General features: G+C 41.1%; 1 protein-coding gene and 1 long non-coding RNA gene across 6 annotated transcripts in view; one reads left to right on the plus strand and one right to left on the minus strand.

Moving 5' to 3' along the window:
- The first annotated feature begins 1,931 nt into the window (after nt 1-1,931).
- On the plus strand, nt 1,932-4,747 carry LOC117535753. Its single transcript, XR_004567456.1, has 3 exons — nt 1,932-2,213; nt 2,396-2,510; nt 3,210-4,747. It is a non-coding gene; the product is annotated as an uncharacterized LOC117535753 (long non-coding RNA).
- A 633-nt stretch (nt 4,748-5,380) lies between these two features.
- Nucleotides 5,381-17,828, minus strand: part of LOC117535748 (septin-7-like) — a 78,855-nt gene continuing 66,407 nt past the window's right edge. For 2 of the 5 annotated variants that reach the window (XM_034200287.1, XM_034200283.1), the window contains exons 9-14: nt 14,281-14,332; nt 13,283-13,408; nt 13,024-13,159; nt 9,481-9,626; nt 8,597-8,707; nt 5,381-8,523 (exon numbers count right to left, since the gene is read on the minus strand). In XM_034200287.1, the coding sequence (XP_034056178.1) occupies nt 8,668-8,707; nt 9,481-9,626; nt 13,024-13,159; nt 13,283-13,408; nt 14,281-14,332 (500 nt within the window). In that variant the 3' untranslated portion in view covers nt 5,381-8,523; nt 8,597-8,667. Of the gene's footprint in view, nt 8,540-8,590; nt 8,708-9,480; nt 9,627-13,023; nt 13,160-13,282; nt 13,409-14,280; nt 14,333-17,828 lie in introns of all 5 variants that reach the window. The other 3 variants (XM_034200285.1, XM_034200284.1, XM_034200286.1) reach the window with 3 other exon arrangements.

Here is a 17,828-nt window from a genome sequence, read left to right on the forward strand (position 1 = left end):
TGCTAATGCACTAGAACTTGGAGCAGGAGGATCAACCAAAGAAAGCTCCCCATCAGACACAATTTCCAACACAGGGCACAGCATTCTCTGTATTTGAAGTTTCTTCCGGCGACAACCGCTGTCTTTTTGCACTTTTATTAATCCACGCTAACATTTTAGAAATGCTAATTTGTGACGTGACTTGCTTTCCTTCTCTCGGGGGCGTGCCTGCTCTGTTCTATCACTCTACATAGCCACGCACTGGGTGGGAGTTGCACTGCATAAACACAACACACGTGCATCTAGGTATGTCAATTGTAAAGCATTAAAACATGGTTTTACTAACAGTTTTCAGTATGTTGTTACTTCGGCATTATTATTATTATTATTTTGAAACGTGTATTACTATTAAATCACGGTCAAATAGGTTAATTTTGACATAGTCGTTTCCACCACAGTATTTACATGGAGAAGATAAGCCCCGCCCCCCTCTCCAGCACGTTCTGTTTGAATGACAGGAGTAAACAGCTGACAGCCGCTGTGAAAACTCCAGCGGTTAGAGCGATGAGAATGTCCGTTCGGCACCTCATGACGCATCTACTGAGTACCGGGCGGCTGTATATATATATTGGATGTATAATAAGAACGGCGGGAGAGTGTTGAGTACTGGCACGGTGCATGAGTACCGGAGTACCGCCAGCATGCCGGTACTGAGCAAGAAGTGCCGGTACTCCATGGGTCAGAACCAGAAGTGCCGGTACTGCGTACCGGTGAGTACCGGCCCAATTCCAGCACTGTTCACAACACAGTAAGCCAGAACCAGTGTCTTGAAGAGGATTCGGCAGTGAAGGGAGCAGAGGAGCAGTGCAGTGTGGGGGAACTGAGGGGAGGATGGAAACAAGTCAGGCTGCTGCATTCTGGGTGAACTGCAGAGGTCTGGTGCTACGGACAGAGGTGGGAGAAGTAATCATATCTTGTACTTAAATAAAAGTAAAAGTACCAGAGTGTAAAAGTAAAAGTCCTGCATTCAAAATGTTATTCAAGTAAAAGGATTATCATCAAAATAGTACGTATTGTGCAGATTGGTCCATGTCAGAATAATATATATGATATGTTTTATAATGATTGATCATGAAAGTGTTCTCAAAGCTGGTAAAGGTGCAGCTAGTTTGAATGACTTTGTATACTGCAGGGTAGCTGGTGGATTTACTCCAGGTGGAACTAAAGTCTGATTCAACAATTGATTATATTTCACATCATTCATCCACATCTGTAAAGTAACTAAAGGTATTAAATACATGTAGTGGAGTCAAAGTACACCATTTACCTCTGAACTGTAGAGGAGTAGAAATACAAAGTAAATAATAAAGTACAAGTCTCTCATATTGTATTTAAGTGCAACACTTAGTTAAATGTACTTTACACCACGACGGTGGTTGCAGCTAAAATAATGACATGTACTGTAGAGACACTGTTGGTCCTATGGAATTCAGAAACTGGTTTAAACAGAACATCTCCCGGTTGGTGTGTAGCCTTGTTGCCACATGCTTGGAAATGTAAATCATGAAAAGTTAAAATCTAATTTCAACAGTGAATTAAGACACTACCAATAGGTCTCTTAACATTGAGTATGATCTACATATAAATCAAATATGGTCTGTTGTGAGTTCTCTGTACTTCTGCTGATAACTGATAAACTGCAAGTGTTTGATGATCTTTCCACTAACTAACACTGAGATGTAGAATAGATGCTGAGAAGTCTGGGGTCAGGTGAGGTGATCTTTATTTAAACTTCCTTCCCCTTAATAGATTACATTACATGTCACATGTTAGACGCTTTTATCCAAAGCGACTTACATACTCAATACTGTGGACGATCCCCACAGGAGCAATTTGGGGTGAAGTGTCTCAGGGACACAACGACATGCTGACTGCAGTGGGGTTTGAACCTGTGACCCCCTGATCCCAACACCAAGGCTCTATCCACTGCGCCACACGCCTCCGTATGATAACTCCAGTCATTTTAGTGCTTCGCCACAGAAGAGGTTCTGAGAAGGTGTCGGGGAATTCTGCAATAACGTCTCATGACAGGACACATTTTCGGTTCCACTATGCACAGGATGTTGGACTTGCTGCTGAGAGTGGACCACAGCAAAGGGAGAAGACTCTCCTGCACTGACAGCAGGATGAAGGCTCTCCTCTCTGGGGCTGCTGCTGCTGCTGCAGCGCCATGCGTGAGTGATCTGATTTCACATCACTGTATGAGGTTAGTTGAGAGCAAAATAAAAAGTTCAACTTCAACTGCTTTCAACTAACCTCATATAATTATGTGGAATCTGAATACATTTGATTAAAGTCGATGTTACGTCCTCCTCAGAGTCTGCTCTTAGAAATGTTAACTTTCTCTGTTCCACAGATCATGCTCTGCAGCTCAGCACAGCTCATAGAAACTGCTGCTTCGAGTTCTCGAACCATGGAGGTTGGTATCCGCCATTACACCGACACAGCTCCTGACGGAACAACGCCTTCATGTAAGTGTATGTCTCTTTCTTCTGCTGTTTTTAACTGACTAATATAAAGAGTAGAAAGATGATAATCCATGACCTCCAGACAGGCAACATCACCAAGCCACAACATCCACTATAGTTCATTTATGAATCACAAAGAAAGTAAATGAGTTTCAGAGGAAAACTAAATGACTGATCATCACTGTTGTGATCAAAGTAGTATTATTACTTCAGTTATGGTCTTGACTGGTTTTTATATCCAGTGGTTTAATGTAATGTAGAATGTTGAGGTATGTGCACAGTATTTTTTGATTTGACGCTAAACTACTCCACTGATATTGTGCATTTAATCTCACTACATTTATTGATGGCTTTAGTGACTTTAAAGATTTCGATTTTTATCAAGTACAAACATTTATAAATGAATTATAGTTTAAAACATCCTGCAGCCGTATACAAAATAATTCAAATAAGCATAACGAGTACTTTTCCTAGTAGTTTTTAGTATTTCACGTATGTTTTGTGTTTGAATGCAGTATTTTTCTTGTACAAGAGTATAACAAAAAAGGAAAAAAATAAACGTTATAGCTACTTTTACTCAAGTAAAATAGCTGAATACTTCTTCCCCCACTGCTTGTGTGGAGATTTACACCATTAAACTTCATCGAAATTGATTTTCATGACAAGTGCTAATTCTATGTTTCTCTACTGTATGTTGTGCAGAGTCCAGACCATCAGAGGGAGAAAGACCTGCTACAGTGGAACCTTCCGGTGGGCTGTGGACGTCTACAACCTGCTCCTCAACACTGCGGGCAGCACTCTTGATGTGTTTTTGAAATGGATGCCTGGTTTTTCAGGCCTTCATGATATTTGTATTTTACATTAATAAATGTATTAACATTATTAGTGGCTGTTTTCTGGGTAGAGTAGAAAATGACTTAGATTGCGTGTCTCAGGTTATAATTTTAGGGTTTTAATAAATGATCAGATACAGATCAGTTTGCCTCAAAATAAATGTATGAGAGTCTCTCAGAGGGGAAATGACATAGTTACAGTAAAGAGACAATAATTATAGTGACACAATAAAAACAGTATTTAGTAAAGTAATATGGCATGCACACATATTAAACATTTCAAATCAAATTATATTTGTCATATGTTATATTATCACCCATGGGAATTATTTTCACACAAATAAGTCAACGACTCATATTAAGTGTTTTACCATCTTCAATGTTTGTGGTGAAAGTACTTCTAAGTTTAAGTAACACGTTGAAACAGAGCCCTGGATGCAGGAAGTCCCAGCTCCTTCTCTTTTGTAGTCATGTTCTGCATATCAGGGTCACACTTCTTTAACCGGTGTCATTCAGAGAGGACGTTAGGTATCAACTCATCAAGAGACGTTGTTTTTGACAGAAGAGTCATCTTTTTCCAATGTTGTATGACATACGCTGTTCTATGTACAAAAACAGCTAGTGACGACGAAACATTTTTCTTTTCACAGCAGACATTTTGAATGTGTTGTTATCAACGTGGCTTTGTTTTATTCAAGTGTCCCAGTGAGCTTTAGTTAACCCTGAAACTAATAGCCTAAAGGTAAAGCAGGGCAGCAGGACTTCGTCATCTGACTTTAAGCATGAAAGTGTATTTCCATAAAATGTCAAACTATTCCTAAAGCAAGTTTATCTTAATCTGCATATGAATCCGTTTTGGTTTCTGTTAGTAATGCCAGTAGTTTTTCCAAATAACAATTGATTAGTCTTTTGTTGCACGCAGGTAAACAGTCCGCGTTGAAAGCTAAAGAGGAATAGGCCAAAATGCAATCTAGGAACCCATTGGCTAGCGACAACAGGAAAGACACTTCATCACATGATCTACTGTATTGTGAAAGCACCCAGGCTACTACGTGCAACTTTAAGATAGCATTTCCATTTTAAACATGTCAAACCGCAGCAACTGCACTAATCTCCGTACAAAAAAGGATGTGAAACTGACTGTTGAGTTGTTCAATTTCTTATATGGTTTATATCAGGGGTGTCTAAACTACGAAGCAACTGTTTTCTTTCTTTAAGCATATTCAATTATCAAGCATCATTTACATATGATTGATTTTGCTAACATAACATAAGTTAAGAGGCAATATACCTCACCTCTAGTGAGGGGCCTAGATCTTCGTAAATGTTTCTGTATGTGGCCCTCAGTGAAACATTTTGGACACCCCTGATTTACACGTTTGTATTGTGCATATAGGTATGTTTTAATATATCCCTATTCAATTAACCCTCCTATTGTCTTCGTTTCCACCCCCCTTACTTTGGTGTTCGCGGTCAAATTTGACCGGTCCTGTTTTAACTGCTATTACATTAACACAAAAACCATTAACCCTTTCAAACTGTACATATTGTATCAGACTACTGGTACACATGAACAACTGCAGTAAATATACAAAGAATAGACACTGAACATGTATTGCGTGTGCCAGGTGTGATCCATGTGGGGGGAGGGGCACATATGAGCGGGAAATGTGTCAAATTGTTCTGTGTGTGTTTGAGTGCCAGGTGTGATTCACATGGGGGGATTGGGCACATAAGGGGGGGGGGGGGACACACATCTAGAGTATGTGTGTGTGTGTGTGTTTGATCTGATCCGGATGGTTACTAATTCATTTTCTTTATGACCGGGAACACCATGGTGTTACACAGTTCACTAAATCATCCAAAATGCAATGAAAGTGGTGATCAGCAATTGTATATGTTCAGATGTCTACAGTGAAGGATATATATAAAGCCTTAATGCAATCGAATGTAAAACCAAAAGTTATGATTGATGAAAGTAGTACATTGGTCAGATTTGACCCGAAGACAACAGGAGGGAAGAATACTCACTCGCATGAGTTAAAGCATAACCAAGTCAACTTTATTAACCATGTACAGTTAGAGACAGAACAAAGAAGAGAAGCAGTAAAGAGTGTACATATATAAAAAAAGGATAATATTACAACAACAAAAATCACCTAAACTTATCTTAACTTGTGGTGTGTATTCCAAGGGCAAGTGGTGCACAAGCATTTAAAAAAGAAATCACATTTTGAACTTGTAGGGAGCACAGCATGACTTCCTCTGGACTTCATAACAGCAGTCCTGAGAAAGGGTACTCATTGGCATGGATGTATACAGTATGTGTGTGTGTATACATGTAAAGAAATGTACTGTATTTGTGTATTCTTAAGACAAGTATATCATAGGTTCTGATCTGAGTACAGGTTCTGTTCCTGGCATATCATCTGAAAAAACTAAAGAAAAAGGCCACCGAGCAGCCTCCAGTATGTACACAATAAAAGCAATCAAATCCATAAAGGTAATATTTTATGTGATAAGGTATAAGGGTTTAGCATTTTGTCTTTAAATGCAACATGAAGACTGCAGGCATTTTGAAAACTATACTAAAAAGAACATAACTATACGAGTCTTAAGAAAACCACAAGGGATTTCGTTTTTTGACCTTACATATAGTATTAACAACATCATCATCATCATCATCATCATATGAAAATAAACATTATACTCTTGGAAAGGTATAGTAAAAGGTTGGAACACATCGCTATGGCTGACTGTGAATTGACTTCGATGTGGACTGTAGATCATTTGAGAGAGTATCAGAAGGGGAATGTTTTGTTGTTGAGGAAGCCGTTATGAATAATATTATAGTGTAATATTCCAAAAATAAATTCAGAGACACAGCTGACTTGGCTAAGTCCTCCAAACAGTTAACTTTCCAGGGAGAAAGGAACAGGAATACTTCTTGTTTTTGATGAATCGTCCCTTCACACACAGGGTTCAGCTCTATGACAACATCCATCACTTGAATCACTATATTAAACACCTTTGTAATCACGGTGGCCTGTAGAGTTGTAGACGCCAATGAGGCTTTGCATAATGTCTTTATGGGAAACACACACTGCATGGAATCCTTTCTGCTGTTGCATGATACGCATCTCCCTGCAGTTTCTATGACTTCAAACACAGCATCATTACAACACTGCTCACACACACACACACACACACACACACACACACACACACACACACACACACACACACACACACACACACACACACACACACACACACACACACACACACACACACACACACACACACACACACACACACACACACACACACACACACACACACACACACACACACACACACACACCACTGGAAAGCCTGCCTGAAGGCCCGGCCCCGCCCACATTTAAGCTGGAAATGTTTTTGATTGGTGGATTTGCTTCCATGGGGGCATATCTTTCCCTTTAGTTTACTATAATGTACGCTGTAGTGCTCGAGTCCAACATAAAGGAAGCTGCTGGAGTTGATCAGCTGTTTTACACCAGTATAGGTAAATGTTTTTTTTATTTTTTAGCAGCGAAATAAGAAAACAAAACGAAACATTTAACTCAAAATCAAAATGCTGCTGGGGCAGTGAAAACACAGGAAAAGCCACAGGTGAATTAATTGTTCTATATATGTTGGATATTTGGATAATTACGAAATAAATTAACAAAGAGGACGTTCTTGCCTGCAGATTGGATAATTTCCCCATCACAAGATTTGCTTACTGGTGCCCCACTTTTGTTATTTCACCGCTACAATTAGCTTTTGATTGATCTCCCTGCTGGAGTGAAAACTGCTCCATAAAAGAGGAATGTCCTGAAGACAGTTATGAGACAGGAAGCATTGCAGCAAAACATTTTTTTAAAATACAAAAACGTTGGAAAAAGGACAATAAGTTCGGTAAGTTATGGTCATTTATTCCAAAGACGTATTTGCTAAAAAGTGAAACTGACCAAATAGCAATAACACGTAAGTATTAAGCTCTTCAGTAACAGAGGTTTCTTGACTGGCCTTACATGTAGTCATTACCAGGTGAGTCTATCTGCCAGCTCTTATAGAGTCCTAGAGTGACCCCGGAGAAGTTGAGAACCCCAAACGTTTTATGATAGAAATGTATAGTTCAGGTCCCCAGCACATAGAAACTGCTGGATGCTAACTTGCATGTTGGGCAATTTGCACAATGCTACATTAATTAGCAATAATTAGCAAATGCAGACAATAATACAAAAATGGCTTGGCTGATTCGGGGAACTTTGGAGTGATTTTGGAGGTTAATGAGGATGTTGAGTCCATTTCTGACGTCCCGGTGGACTGATTTTGATTAATTTTGGGTCGATTTGAAAGTTCTAAGGGGCTGAAAACTGCCACTTATGATCCTAAAAACGTCAGAAAAGTATTCAACATCCTCAATAACCTCCAAAACCACACCAAAATTGTCCAAGCCATCTTTTATCTATGTCTGCATAAGCTAATGAATGCAACTGATGTCTATGTGCAAATTGCACAACATATGCAGGTTAGCATCCGGCAGTTTCTATGTGCTAGGGACCCTACGATAAATTTCTGACATAACACTTTGGGGTACTCAATATATCCGGGTTCACAGTGCTGGCAAATTGTAGTATTCCACTTTTAAAAGATTTGCTGATTATTTTGACTCTCTATGACCGGGCCTTATTCCCACCTGACTCCCCCCCCGCTCCTGACGCAGTTCCCTTCACTCACATACACTCTCCCTTCTCTTAACACACTCTTATGAGGTCTTTATGACAGAGTGTTTGAATACAGTACTGTGTTATGTTGTTTTTGGGAAGAATCAAAGAAGAGAGACAGTACGTCTACCTGCAGATCTATGGAATGTGAGCACATGGCTATGGGTGGTCCCTGCCACGTGTTGTACTGTAGCTCAGAGGAAGGGTCTCCTCTTTGTCAGGAAATATAGGAAAATAGAATTTCACAAAAACATGCATTCCCCATGGAAACAAGAAGTTTCAACAGGTACGGTAACCCTGCTGAGAGACGTGTGTGTGTGTCTTCCATCCGTCACAGGTGGTACATGTTAAATGTAACACAGAGGGATGTTGTGGAGTGTATATCTGTTAGTGTGTGTGTGTGTGTGTGTGTGTGTGTGTGTGTGTGTGTGTGTGTGTGTGTGTGTGTGTGTGTGTGTGTGTGTGTGTGTGTGTGTGTGTGTGTGTGTGTGTGTGTTTGGAGGGCCACAGTACATGTGAACTTCAGAGGGGATGAAGGAAAACCGAGTTTGTCAAAGTGAAGAATCGTTCTCTTCAGAAGATCTTTCCTTTCTTCTTGTTTTTCTCCATCGTCCTGTGTGGGGAACAAGAAAAGGAATGTTACAGGGGGAAACATTATTGAGCTTTACGTGTTGATGGGATCTTCAACCAAATCTTTACAAAATATACATACATTTATTTATTTTGGTCAAATTCTATGCACATTTCTTTGGCCAGTATTTTGACCCCAACACTTGAAATGAATACATTGCCTTCGCACTCACCACAATAAAAGGGGAGAATATGATAACGAGATTACATATATTGATTTGGTCTAGATCTGCCATATAATATATTAGAAGCCTTTGATAGAAACAGCTGTGTGCATGACATACATGACTTTGCAATGATCTTATGACCCCTCTTTATTTGTGAGGCCATGTTTTATCTTGTATTATTGTGTACCTAGTGTTGCTGTGTGTTACCTTGGAGCAGTGTGTTTAGCATTCATTCAAAAACAACATTTCAATAAATGCATCTGCTGATGGTGATCTCTACAGGAAGTGCTCCTTATGACTGTATGTATCCAAGATGATTTGGTAACCATGGTAACACCACAAGGGTGCAGGAATTTTCTCAGAGTGAAAACAAGTGAAAACAGAGTGTGTCGTGTCTGTAGAGAATTCAACATAGAATGGCAGTTTCTCTGTAAAAAGGGCATCCATAAAATGATGGGATGGATTCCATCTGTCATAGTCTATGATGGATAAGGCTTGGGGGGAGTCTGGCCTAATAATGCTAATAATAAATATAGCTTTGTACAACAGACGTGAGATGAATGAGTGAAATAGTAGCAGTGAGACTGACTTGGAGGCGTCCAGCTTCTGCTGCTCCAGGATCCTCTGCTGAGCCTCCCAGTGGAGCTTCTCGTCATCGAACACCCGCTTCTTCTCCTCCAGCTCTTTGTACTGCGCCTCCAGGTTCCTCTTCATCTGCTCGTGGCGTCGCTCCAGCTGAGGGACGAACATCAGTTACTCTCAAGTTGTATTCCCTCTTCAATAGCACACAATACAGGTCTCTTCCTCCTTTTCACACTCTTATTTGATACTGTCATCCCTTTATCTTCTTTGCAGCCACATTGTCTTTTCTCTACAGCTGTTCATTACATCTATAGACTGCAGTTTATTTGTAGCTAACATTCATTCTAAAGATTCTACAGTCGACGCATCCATTTGAAGGTCCAGATTCATTCATTATTGCATTTTTTCATCCTGGCAAATGTACTGAGATTGTCTGCTTATGCTGTCTGCTTCATCCTAATGACTTGGCAGCCAGTCAGTATGAAATGCACAGTGATTAGAGTATACTGTGGAGAAATGTAATGTTTGCATAAATACTGTTTCATGGGCAATTCAAAGACATTTAACACTGTAGTAGTTATGACAACTGGAGTTTGCCTGGATTAGCAGCTGTTTTACAATAAATCATTGGATATAAAGGCTTTTTGGGAACATAAATCATGCAGTCTTCTGAAAGCCTCAGTGCGGCGCTGCAGGTACAACACGATGGGGACGGCTAATGTTGCTACATATACATTTAAACACCACAGAGATTGTTATTACTTATAACTAGGGATGCTCCGATCGATCGGTCACCGATCGAGATCGGTGGACCGATCGAGATCGGTCGATACTCACTCTCTACCGATCGATCGGTGCTCTCTAAACATGCCGATCGCGAGAGCCGATCGCATGACGTAAAATACATGACACTTTTCTCTGTGTGCGGCAAAACAAGCTCGCCAACATGGCTTCACCGGTCTGGCATTATTTTAAGGTGTCCGAAAAAGACAGTAAAATAGCGGTATGCAACGTGTGTGAAGCAGAAGTCCTGCAGCTCCGCCCGCCGGACCGGTGAGTGGAAAACACACACAAGCTAAACTAGTTATACATATATTTATTCTTCACTGTTGGGTCACTCATTACTGGATCAGTGAGCTGCATGAGATACTGACAGGCTGTCAGGAGAGAGAGAGGGGGGGAGAGAGGGAGAGAGAGGGAGAGAGGGGGGAAAGAGAGCGCTTCCGCTCATTTCTCCCGTGTTATTATCCAAAGTGAATGTAAACTTGAATAATGTACATCATTTGAATGTAATAATTAAGTTGATTGTTGTTTGTGGAAGCTCCAGTGAATGAGCCCCATTAACTGAGTTTTAAACATCACTTTAAATGGAAGATTTATGTGAGGTCCACACACCACCTATAAAAATAGCACTTGACCCCTGCTTACACCTATATGCCGTGAGCTGATTATTGAGCCTTCATTGTAACTGTCACACTGTGTATATGCGTGGGGAGTGTTGCAGTAGAACATTCCACTGTAGCGCCCGGTACATTAATGGGAAACCCTAAATGTTTGAGCACCCTCTATGAAACGTCAAGCTACCCCACAGCACCCCAAAATAAATCTCTGGCGCCACCACTGAGCCTGACTATTTGTGTCGGGGGGGGCCCAACTTTTTTTTCCTCCAAAGGGGGGGCCTGACAGAAAAAGTTTGAGAACCACTGCACCTGGGAAGCATGGAGGGACGCAAGGAAACCACGAGAAGCAGGGAAATGAGTTTTAAGAGCAATGGGACGTCCTTTCCTCCGGAGCGTCACGTGAAGCGACGTCCGTTTGTGATGACGCCGCACAGCTGATCGTCTGACAGCAGCCAGATCAGTGCATGCGCTGCATCGTCCAATCAGTGAGCGATACACAGTAAGGGGGTGGGGCGAGTGTCTGAGGATTTCACCGGGGGATGGTCTGGTAGCTCCTCGATTATCGCTCCTCGATCCTCCAGCACAAGATGGCGCAGACAAATCAACTTCCGGTGATACGGAGACCGAGGAGCGAGGAAATGAAAAATAAGAGAAGTGAAACGCACCCATAGAAACTGCTAACTAGGCTAAAGAGGTTCATGACTGAAAAATGCTAGGCTATTTGTTCTACTGTTACATAGTTGAAATGCAGGTTACTAATTGTTAAGCGTTTTGGAGCTGATGTGATTGATGCAGGTACAACACTGCAGACTCAAAGAATGACGTGAATTTAGAATAAACATATGAAATGCATACAAAAAGTTTATAGCAATAAGTTCAAACAAACAGGCACAATCTAAATCACACAGTCTCCTCAAAGTCTCTGTCTTCTTACTAAATACTGTAGCCTAAAACGATGCTAATGCAGCCTTCAACTGTACCCGGGGCACAGAGCAGAAGTTCAGGAGAACACGATGAGCTGAGGCTCTGACAGTTTGGATGCAGCTCGTCAGACAGGATGTTGTTTCTGAACCTGCTGTGTGATGTGAGGAGCGTCAGCTGTGAGCCCCACATGCTGCTACAGCTGTCTGAGAGCCTCCCTCTGCTCATTCTCACTCATTTATTCTAAAGATCTTAATAGATACCTGATAAATAAATGTATTTGTTGACCTTTAAACTGTATACCTTATATAGGCCTTATACTTCAGGCTGATATTTCAAGCTGGACATAATATATTGTGGCTGTAGCCGGCATGTCAGGCGTATATATATTGTTTTATTCCACTCACGGCAATTATTATAATACAACATGTAGACTTTGAGCTATTTTTTTGCAGCCCATGACGGAAAGGAGCAGTGAGAAGAAGGTCTTATTTGCCCCCTTACTCAAAAATAGATGGACTGTCGATCACAGCTGCTTACCACCAAGACTTACAGTAACTTGAAACACTATCTAAAGTCAACACAACAATCTACCATCAGAGAAACAGGTTACCTGACATCTTCATACGGTCTAATTATTCTTTATACATTCTGGTAAACCTGAAGATGTTCATACAGCCCTTTAAACCTTTTGGTAAAGAATTCCACAGTTTAACGCCAACTACAGACATACACAACTGAGGCTTAAAGTTACATTTCCTTCTATGTTGCTCATCCTCTGAATTCAAATCAAATACTTTTTGTATAGTTTCTGGTAGTATTCTGTTTCAATGTTTAGGGCCCATTCATGTGCACCATGGTATAGAGACCAGCAATGAAGGTAAGGGAGAGTCTTTCCTCGCCTCCCAGCCCCCCTGGCTGCAGGAGAGTCCTTTGGCTTTGAGATGTTCATCAATGGACTCAAGGTGGACACCGTCGTGAATGGAGACGATGAACATATTGTACCACACACACACACACCACACACACACCACACACACACACACACCACACACACACACACACACACACACACACACACACCACACACACACACACACACACACACACACACACACACACACACACAACAACACACACACACACACACACACACACACACACACACACACACACACACACACACACACACACACACACACACACAACACACACAGAGAGAGACCCACCTCAGCCTCCGAGTCCTTCAGTTTCTGCTTCTTCTCCTTCACCTTCATCTCAAACACCTGCTCCATCTCTGCCTCCATCTTCTTCATCTTCATCACGTGCTCCCTGCGCTCCTCCTCCATCTGGGCCAGGGGGCTCCTGTGGACCAGAGCAAAGAGAGGGGTCAGATCTTTCTTAAGTAAAGCAGTGACACCAAGCTGTGAAGTAATGTGTTCTCTATCATTGAAATGAGGATGGTATTATTGAAGTTCTGAGGCGTACTTGGTGAGCTGTCCCTTGGTCTTGGCGGTGTCCACTCCATTACAGGTGACAGCAGCCAGTTTCTTACTGCGGTAGTTTTCATAATGGAAGTTGTTGGTGACGTCCTTGAGGTCCTGCATATGCGTCCTATAGAAGGGGGAGAACATAAAGCAATCAGGTACAGGAAGTCTGCAGGAGGCTGGAGAGAAAATAGAAACAGAACTCCAGAAGAAATATTAATTTTGTTTATAAGGGGACTAAATTCTGGGGACATTTACATTGTTACAGCACAAGCGAAGATAGAAAAAAAAAAAGAAACACTATTAGATAAAGGGCATGGACATTAGATTTCAAATTAAAAATGTAAAAGTTATTCCAATTTACACACAAGTGTTATTGCAGAACAGTGGTGTCGTCGTCTTTGGGTATAAAAAAAAGAACAAGTTAGCCTCAAGTTGCCTTCAAGAGATTCAAGTTGTTTAACTGGCTATGAAACTCAATTGAATATGTATGCCTCTCTATGACCTACATAAGAAAACAAGAGCATCAGTCAGAATATTGGCTATAAAGTGATTTTGCTCTTAATGCCAGTTCTCATGTCCAATCCCCTGCAGATCAGTTCTTCTTCTAAATGCAGACCGGAAGAGCCCATGGTCACATGCACAGGCGACGATTCACTGTCACTAGAACTCAAGTCAGGTTTTGATGTTATTGTTGGAGGTTTAGCTAACACAGCAGCAGGATAAACAGACAGAAAAACTGGTTTCTGTTAATGAAATATATTGCAAGACATGCTTTTTACATCAATGGATGAGTTGGTGGCTAAAACTACCTTTTTTCACTATCATGTTATTAAATCCAATCAGCCATAAATAGATGCATGACCCTATTGCGTAACATTCTGAAAACAACTAAGTTTGAATAAAAAACTATCTGCGTCCCTCTTCCCTTCCTCCTAAAATGTTCTCCCTGGCCATGTAGTGGAACTACATGTAAAGTTGAACAGAACGTGGACTCACCGGATCAGCATGTTGCGCAGCACGGTGAAGTCACAGTGCTCCCCGTTCTCCACTGAAGCACAGGGGGGGGTGGGGGGGGTGGGGGGGCAGAGAGGGAGGGAGGGAGGGAGACACAGACATCAAACATTAGTGTACATGAACCCTTCTCTAGACATAATCAGAATCATTATTTTCTGGTCTCAAGGTGCTAAATAACTGCAATAACCAGATGAACTGTGTAAATAACTGTCAGCTGCTAGAGTCACTGGCTGTGTTCATAGTCCAAGCATAAACTATATATATCGTTTTTGGTGAGTAAAATCAACAACAGTTGTTTGTGTGTTATTTACATAATAGATCAAATTAATTGTACTTACAATATAAAAAAGAATATACAAAATATGTGCAAAGCATCACCACGTTAAAGTTCATGATATGAATCTCTATGGAGACCACATTGTACACAAACACACACTCAGTATGTAAGGTTCACACATTCATCAGTTCTAAGGAGGAGGTATTAAGAGAAGTGACAGTAAATGAAGGTATTGTACAGTATGAGTTATTGTACAGCAATAAGAGCAAAGAGACGCCAGGCCATGATCACATAGGACTTTAAAAAGGCAAACCAGGTGAGTGAGAGGAGGCTGATACAGAGAGCATGTTCGAGCCTTCAGTCTGCCCTCTGGTGCGTTCACACTGGACCCATAACATTTATTTTCATGTTAAGCTTAATTTGTTTATCTTCACATGTCCGAAAACAATTTGCTGTTGTGTCTGGATTCATAAAGTCATCCTCGACACACACACACAGCTCAGTGTATTTCACGGCTTATCCATCTTGTTTCCTACACTGTATAACCTCAAAGGCTCATATTTTGCTGTGATTGTATTGAAATAATCATATCAAAGGGATGCGGAAATAAGCAAAACACTTTTTGAAATGCTTGCTTTCTCAATGGAGATTGGCTCGATCAGGGCGAGGCTGAGCTAAGTCATGTGACATAAAGCAGTGACTTTAATTGTCATACAATAGCCTCGATTTTCGGCGTGTAGGAATACTCTGTTACAAGTTGAAGTCCTACATTCAAAAGGTTACTCATGGAAAGTACAAAAGTATTGGTATCAAAACATACAAAAGTAGTCGTTGTGCAGATTGGTCCATTTCAGAATAATATATATGATATGTTTTATAAAGATTGATCATGAAAGTGTTCTCAAAGCTGGTAAAGGTGCAGCTAGTCTGAATGACTTTGTATACTGCAGGGTAGCTGGTGGATTTACTCCAGGTGGAACTAAAGTCTGATTCAACACTTGATTATATTTCACATCATTCATCCACATCTGTGAAGTAACTAAAGGTATTAAATACATGTAGTGGAGGAAAAGTACACAGTAACAAAAACTGGAAATACTCAAGTAAAGTATCTCAAAATTGTACTTAAGTACAGTACTTAGTTACTTTACACTACTGGTTGGTTCATCAGTACAAGAGAGCCTCTTGTAATTACAGATACAGTAGTCATTCAGAAGAGAAAAATAAAAACGCCTGCTATCGATCACAGCCTTTCACTGTTTGACGCCACATAGTTAGGACAAACAACAGTAAACAGAACTACTCTCATGTCAACATGGTTCAGTTAGATGGCTGTGAGTTTTCATCTTAACAACAAAGACAAGGTTACACGGTCAGATGTGCTTTTGTAAAAGATGAACTGCTGCTGAGGATGTGTGTGGTGGATCCAGCCTCTTCTTCATCAAACACGCTGCTCCTGATTGGTTAGCCTCCAGCCTGCTGGCAGTCAATCATCATCAGGGATTCAGGAGATACCTTACCATTGATGAAACTTATGTTGTCCCGCCCCTTGGCCTCCCAAGCCAGCCATTGACCTTCTGTCTCTTCTAGAGGAGGGAGCTCTGACGGAGGGGAGGGGTACGGTTTTTCAGTTACTGTCTGCGCCCTGCGGGGGGGCTAAATCTGGGTCTGGAGCAGCTGGGTTTGTTTTGGCTCAGACCTGGCCCAGATTTGGCCCGGATCAACACCATAACCTGCATGTGTCCAAACTGACTGACTAAGTAGGACTTGTAGAGGGTGGTGGTTGGAGGGGGGGTGTTATCTGAGGATCTACGCATGACCAGCCGGGGGTGCAAGTGAAGGAGCTAAGTGGGGTCAATGGTCGTAGGAAAAAAAAGGTTTTAAAATATAGTATACAGCTCTTATTTGTTGATGGATGGCAGAAAATACCTGATGGACACACAAATCGTTTTAGCTTTTAATTGTCAATCTTGGTCTTCGATGTACATTTCTCTGGGTCCATCAGGTGTTTTGAGCCTGAGCGCTGGATCTATTAGCAGTGTGTGTTGAGGCCATGATGATGAACTGCATTGGTTTAATGAATCAAGAGCACACACCTGGTTCAGCATCTTTCTATATTTAAAGTCTCACATAAACATATGCTAATGAGTGAGAATTCATAACATAACACGTGTTACCTTGATGATTTAAATGAGCCGTTACATGCCTCTATTGAAAAACGCTAGCTCACCATTAAATGCTCTATAGTGAATCTTTAAGCAATGCGTTATGAGGGTGGATCCCAGTCCTTGGTCCAGTGACACAGCTACGCCTGTACAGTCCTCAGTCTGCACCATGACAACATGTGGTGAAGCAGGACTGATCAACGGTACAACAGAGTGCCATTATACCATAGGAGCAAAGCAGGGAACCACAGCAGCGTTAGAGAGTATTGCAGCTTCAGCACCAAACAGCCTCTAGTTTTCTCCATGACTATTCAGCATCAGACCTGGGCCAACAAGCCAGTGTGTGAAGGCTTTAAACCTGCTGACAACACCAGGCAGATGTTGTGTGATCAAATGCACCTAGCCGGATCACTGAAGTGTATTACAACCTTGGCCATCAAGACGACCAGGACATATTACTTTAAACTCCTAACTCAAGTTGATTACCGAGATCTGGGAACACAGTGACAAAAGAGACTCTGATGCAGCAAGAAAAGTCGTACGTCAGACTTCAACAAACCCTCAGGTGAGCAAAACATTAGAAAAATAAGACAAATGGTAAAATCATCCCACACTGCACATGCAGGTAAGTGCTTTAGCTTTTTACTTAGCATCCATCCATAGAAAGTGGGCTAGATAGTCTGGATGAAATATTGGTTTGTTCACAACCTGCTTAGGAGTTTTTGCTGCATCAGAGATTCATGTCGTGTGATGTCATCATGTTCCCAAAGATCAGTAATTACTATGAGAGTAACTGATAGAAAGGTCCGTCAAAGCTATCCAAACAACTTCCATATTGTTAAGGATTGGAGTTATCCTTTGAAACAATACAGTGAGCTTTTGTTACAGGTTTACGATCAGATTCAGTGCTGGAAAACAAAGACAACAAACAGAATCATTCATGTGTCTCTGGTAGATTACCCCACGCTAACAGAACCACTATTATAACAAACAATAGGAAGAGTAGAGATTGTTTAAATATCTTGTTTGTGACCAATATAAGTACTAAGGGAGACATTGGTATGCAAAACTGTTTTAAAATGACCCCT

Source organism: Gymnodraco acuticeps, unplaced genomic scaffold, assembly GCF_902827175.1.
Source record: "Gymnodraco acuticeps unplaced genomic scaffold, fGymAcu1.1, whole genome shotgun sequence".
NCBI lineage: Eukaryota > Metazoa > Chordata > Actinopteri > Perciformes > Bathydraconidae > Gymnodraco > Gymnodraco acuticeps.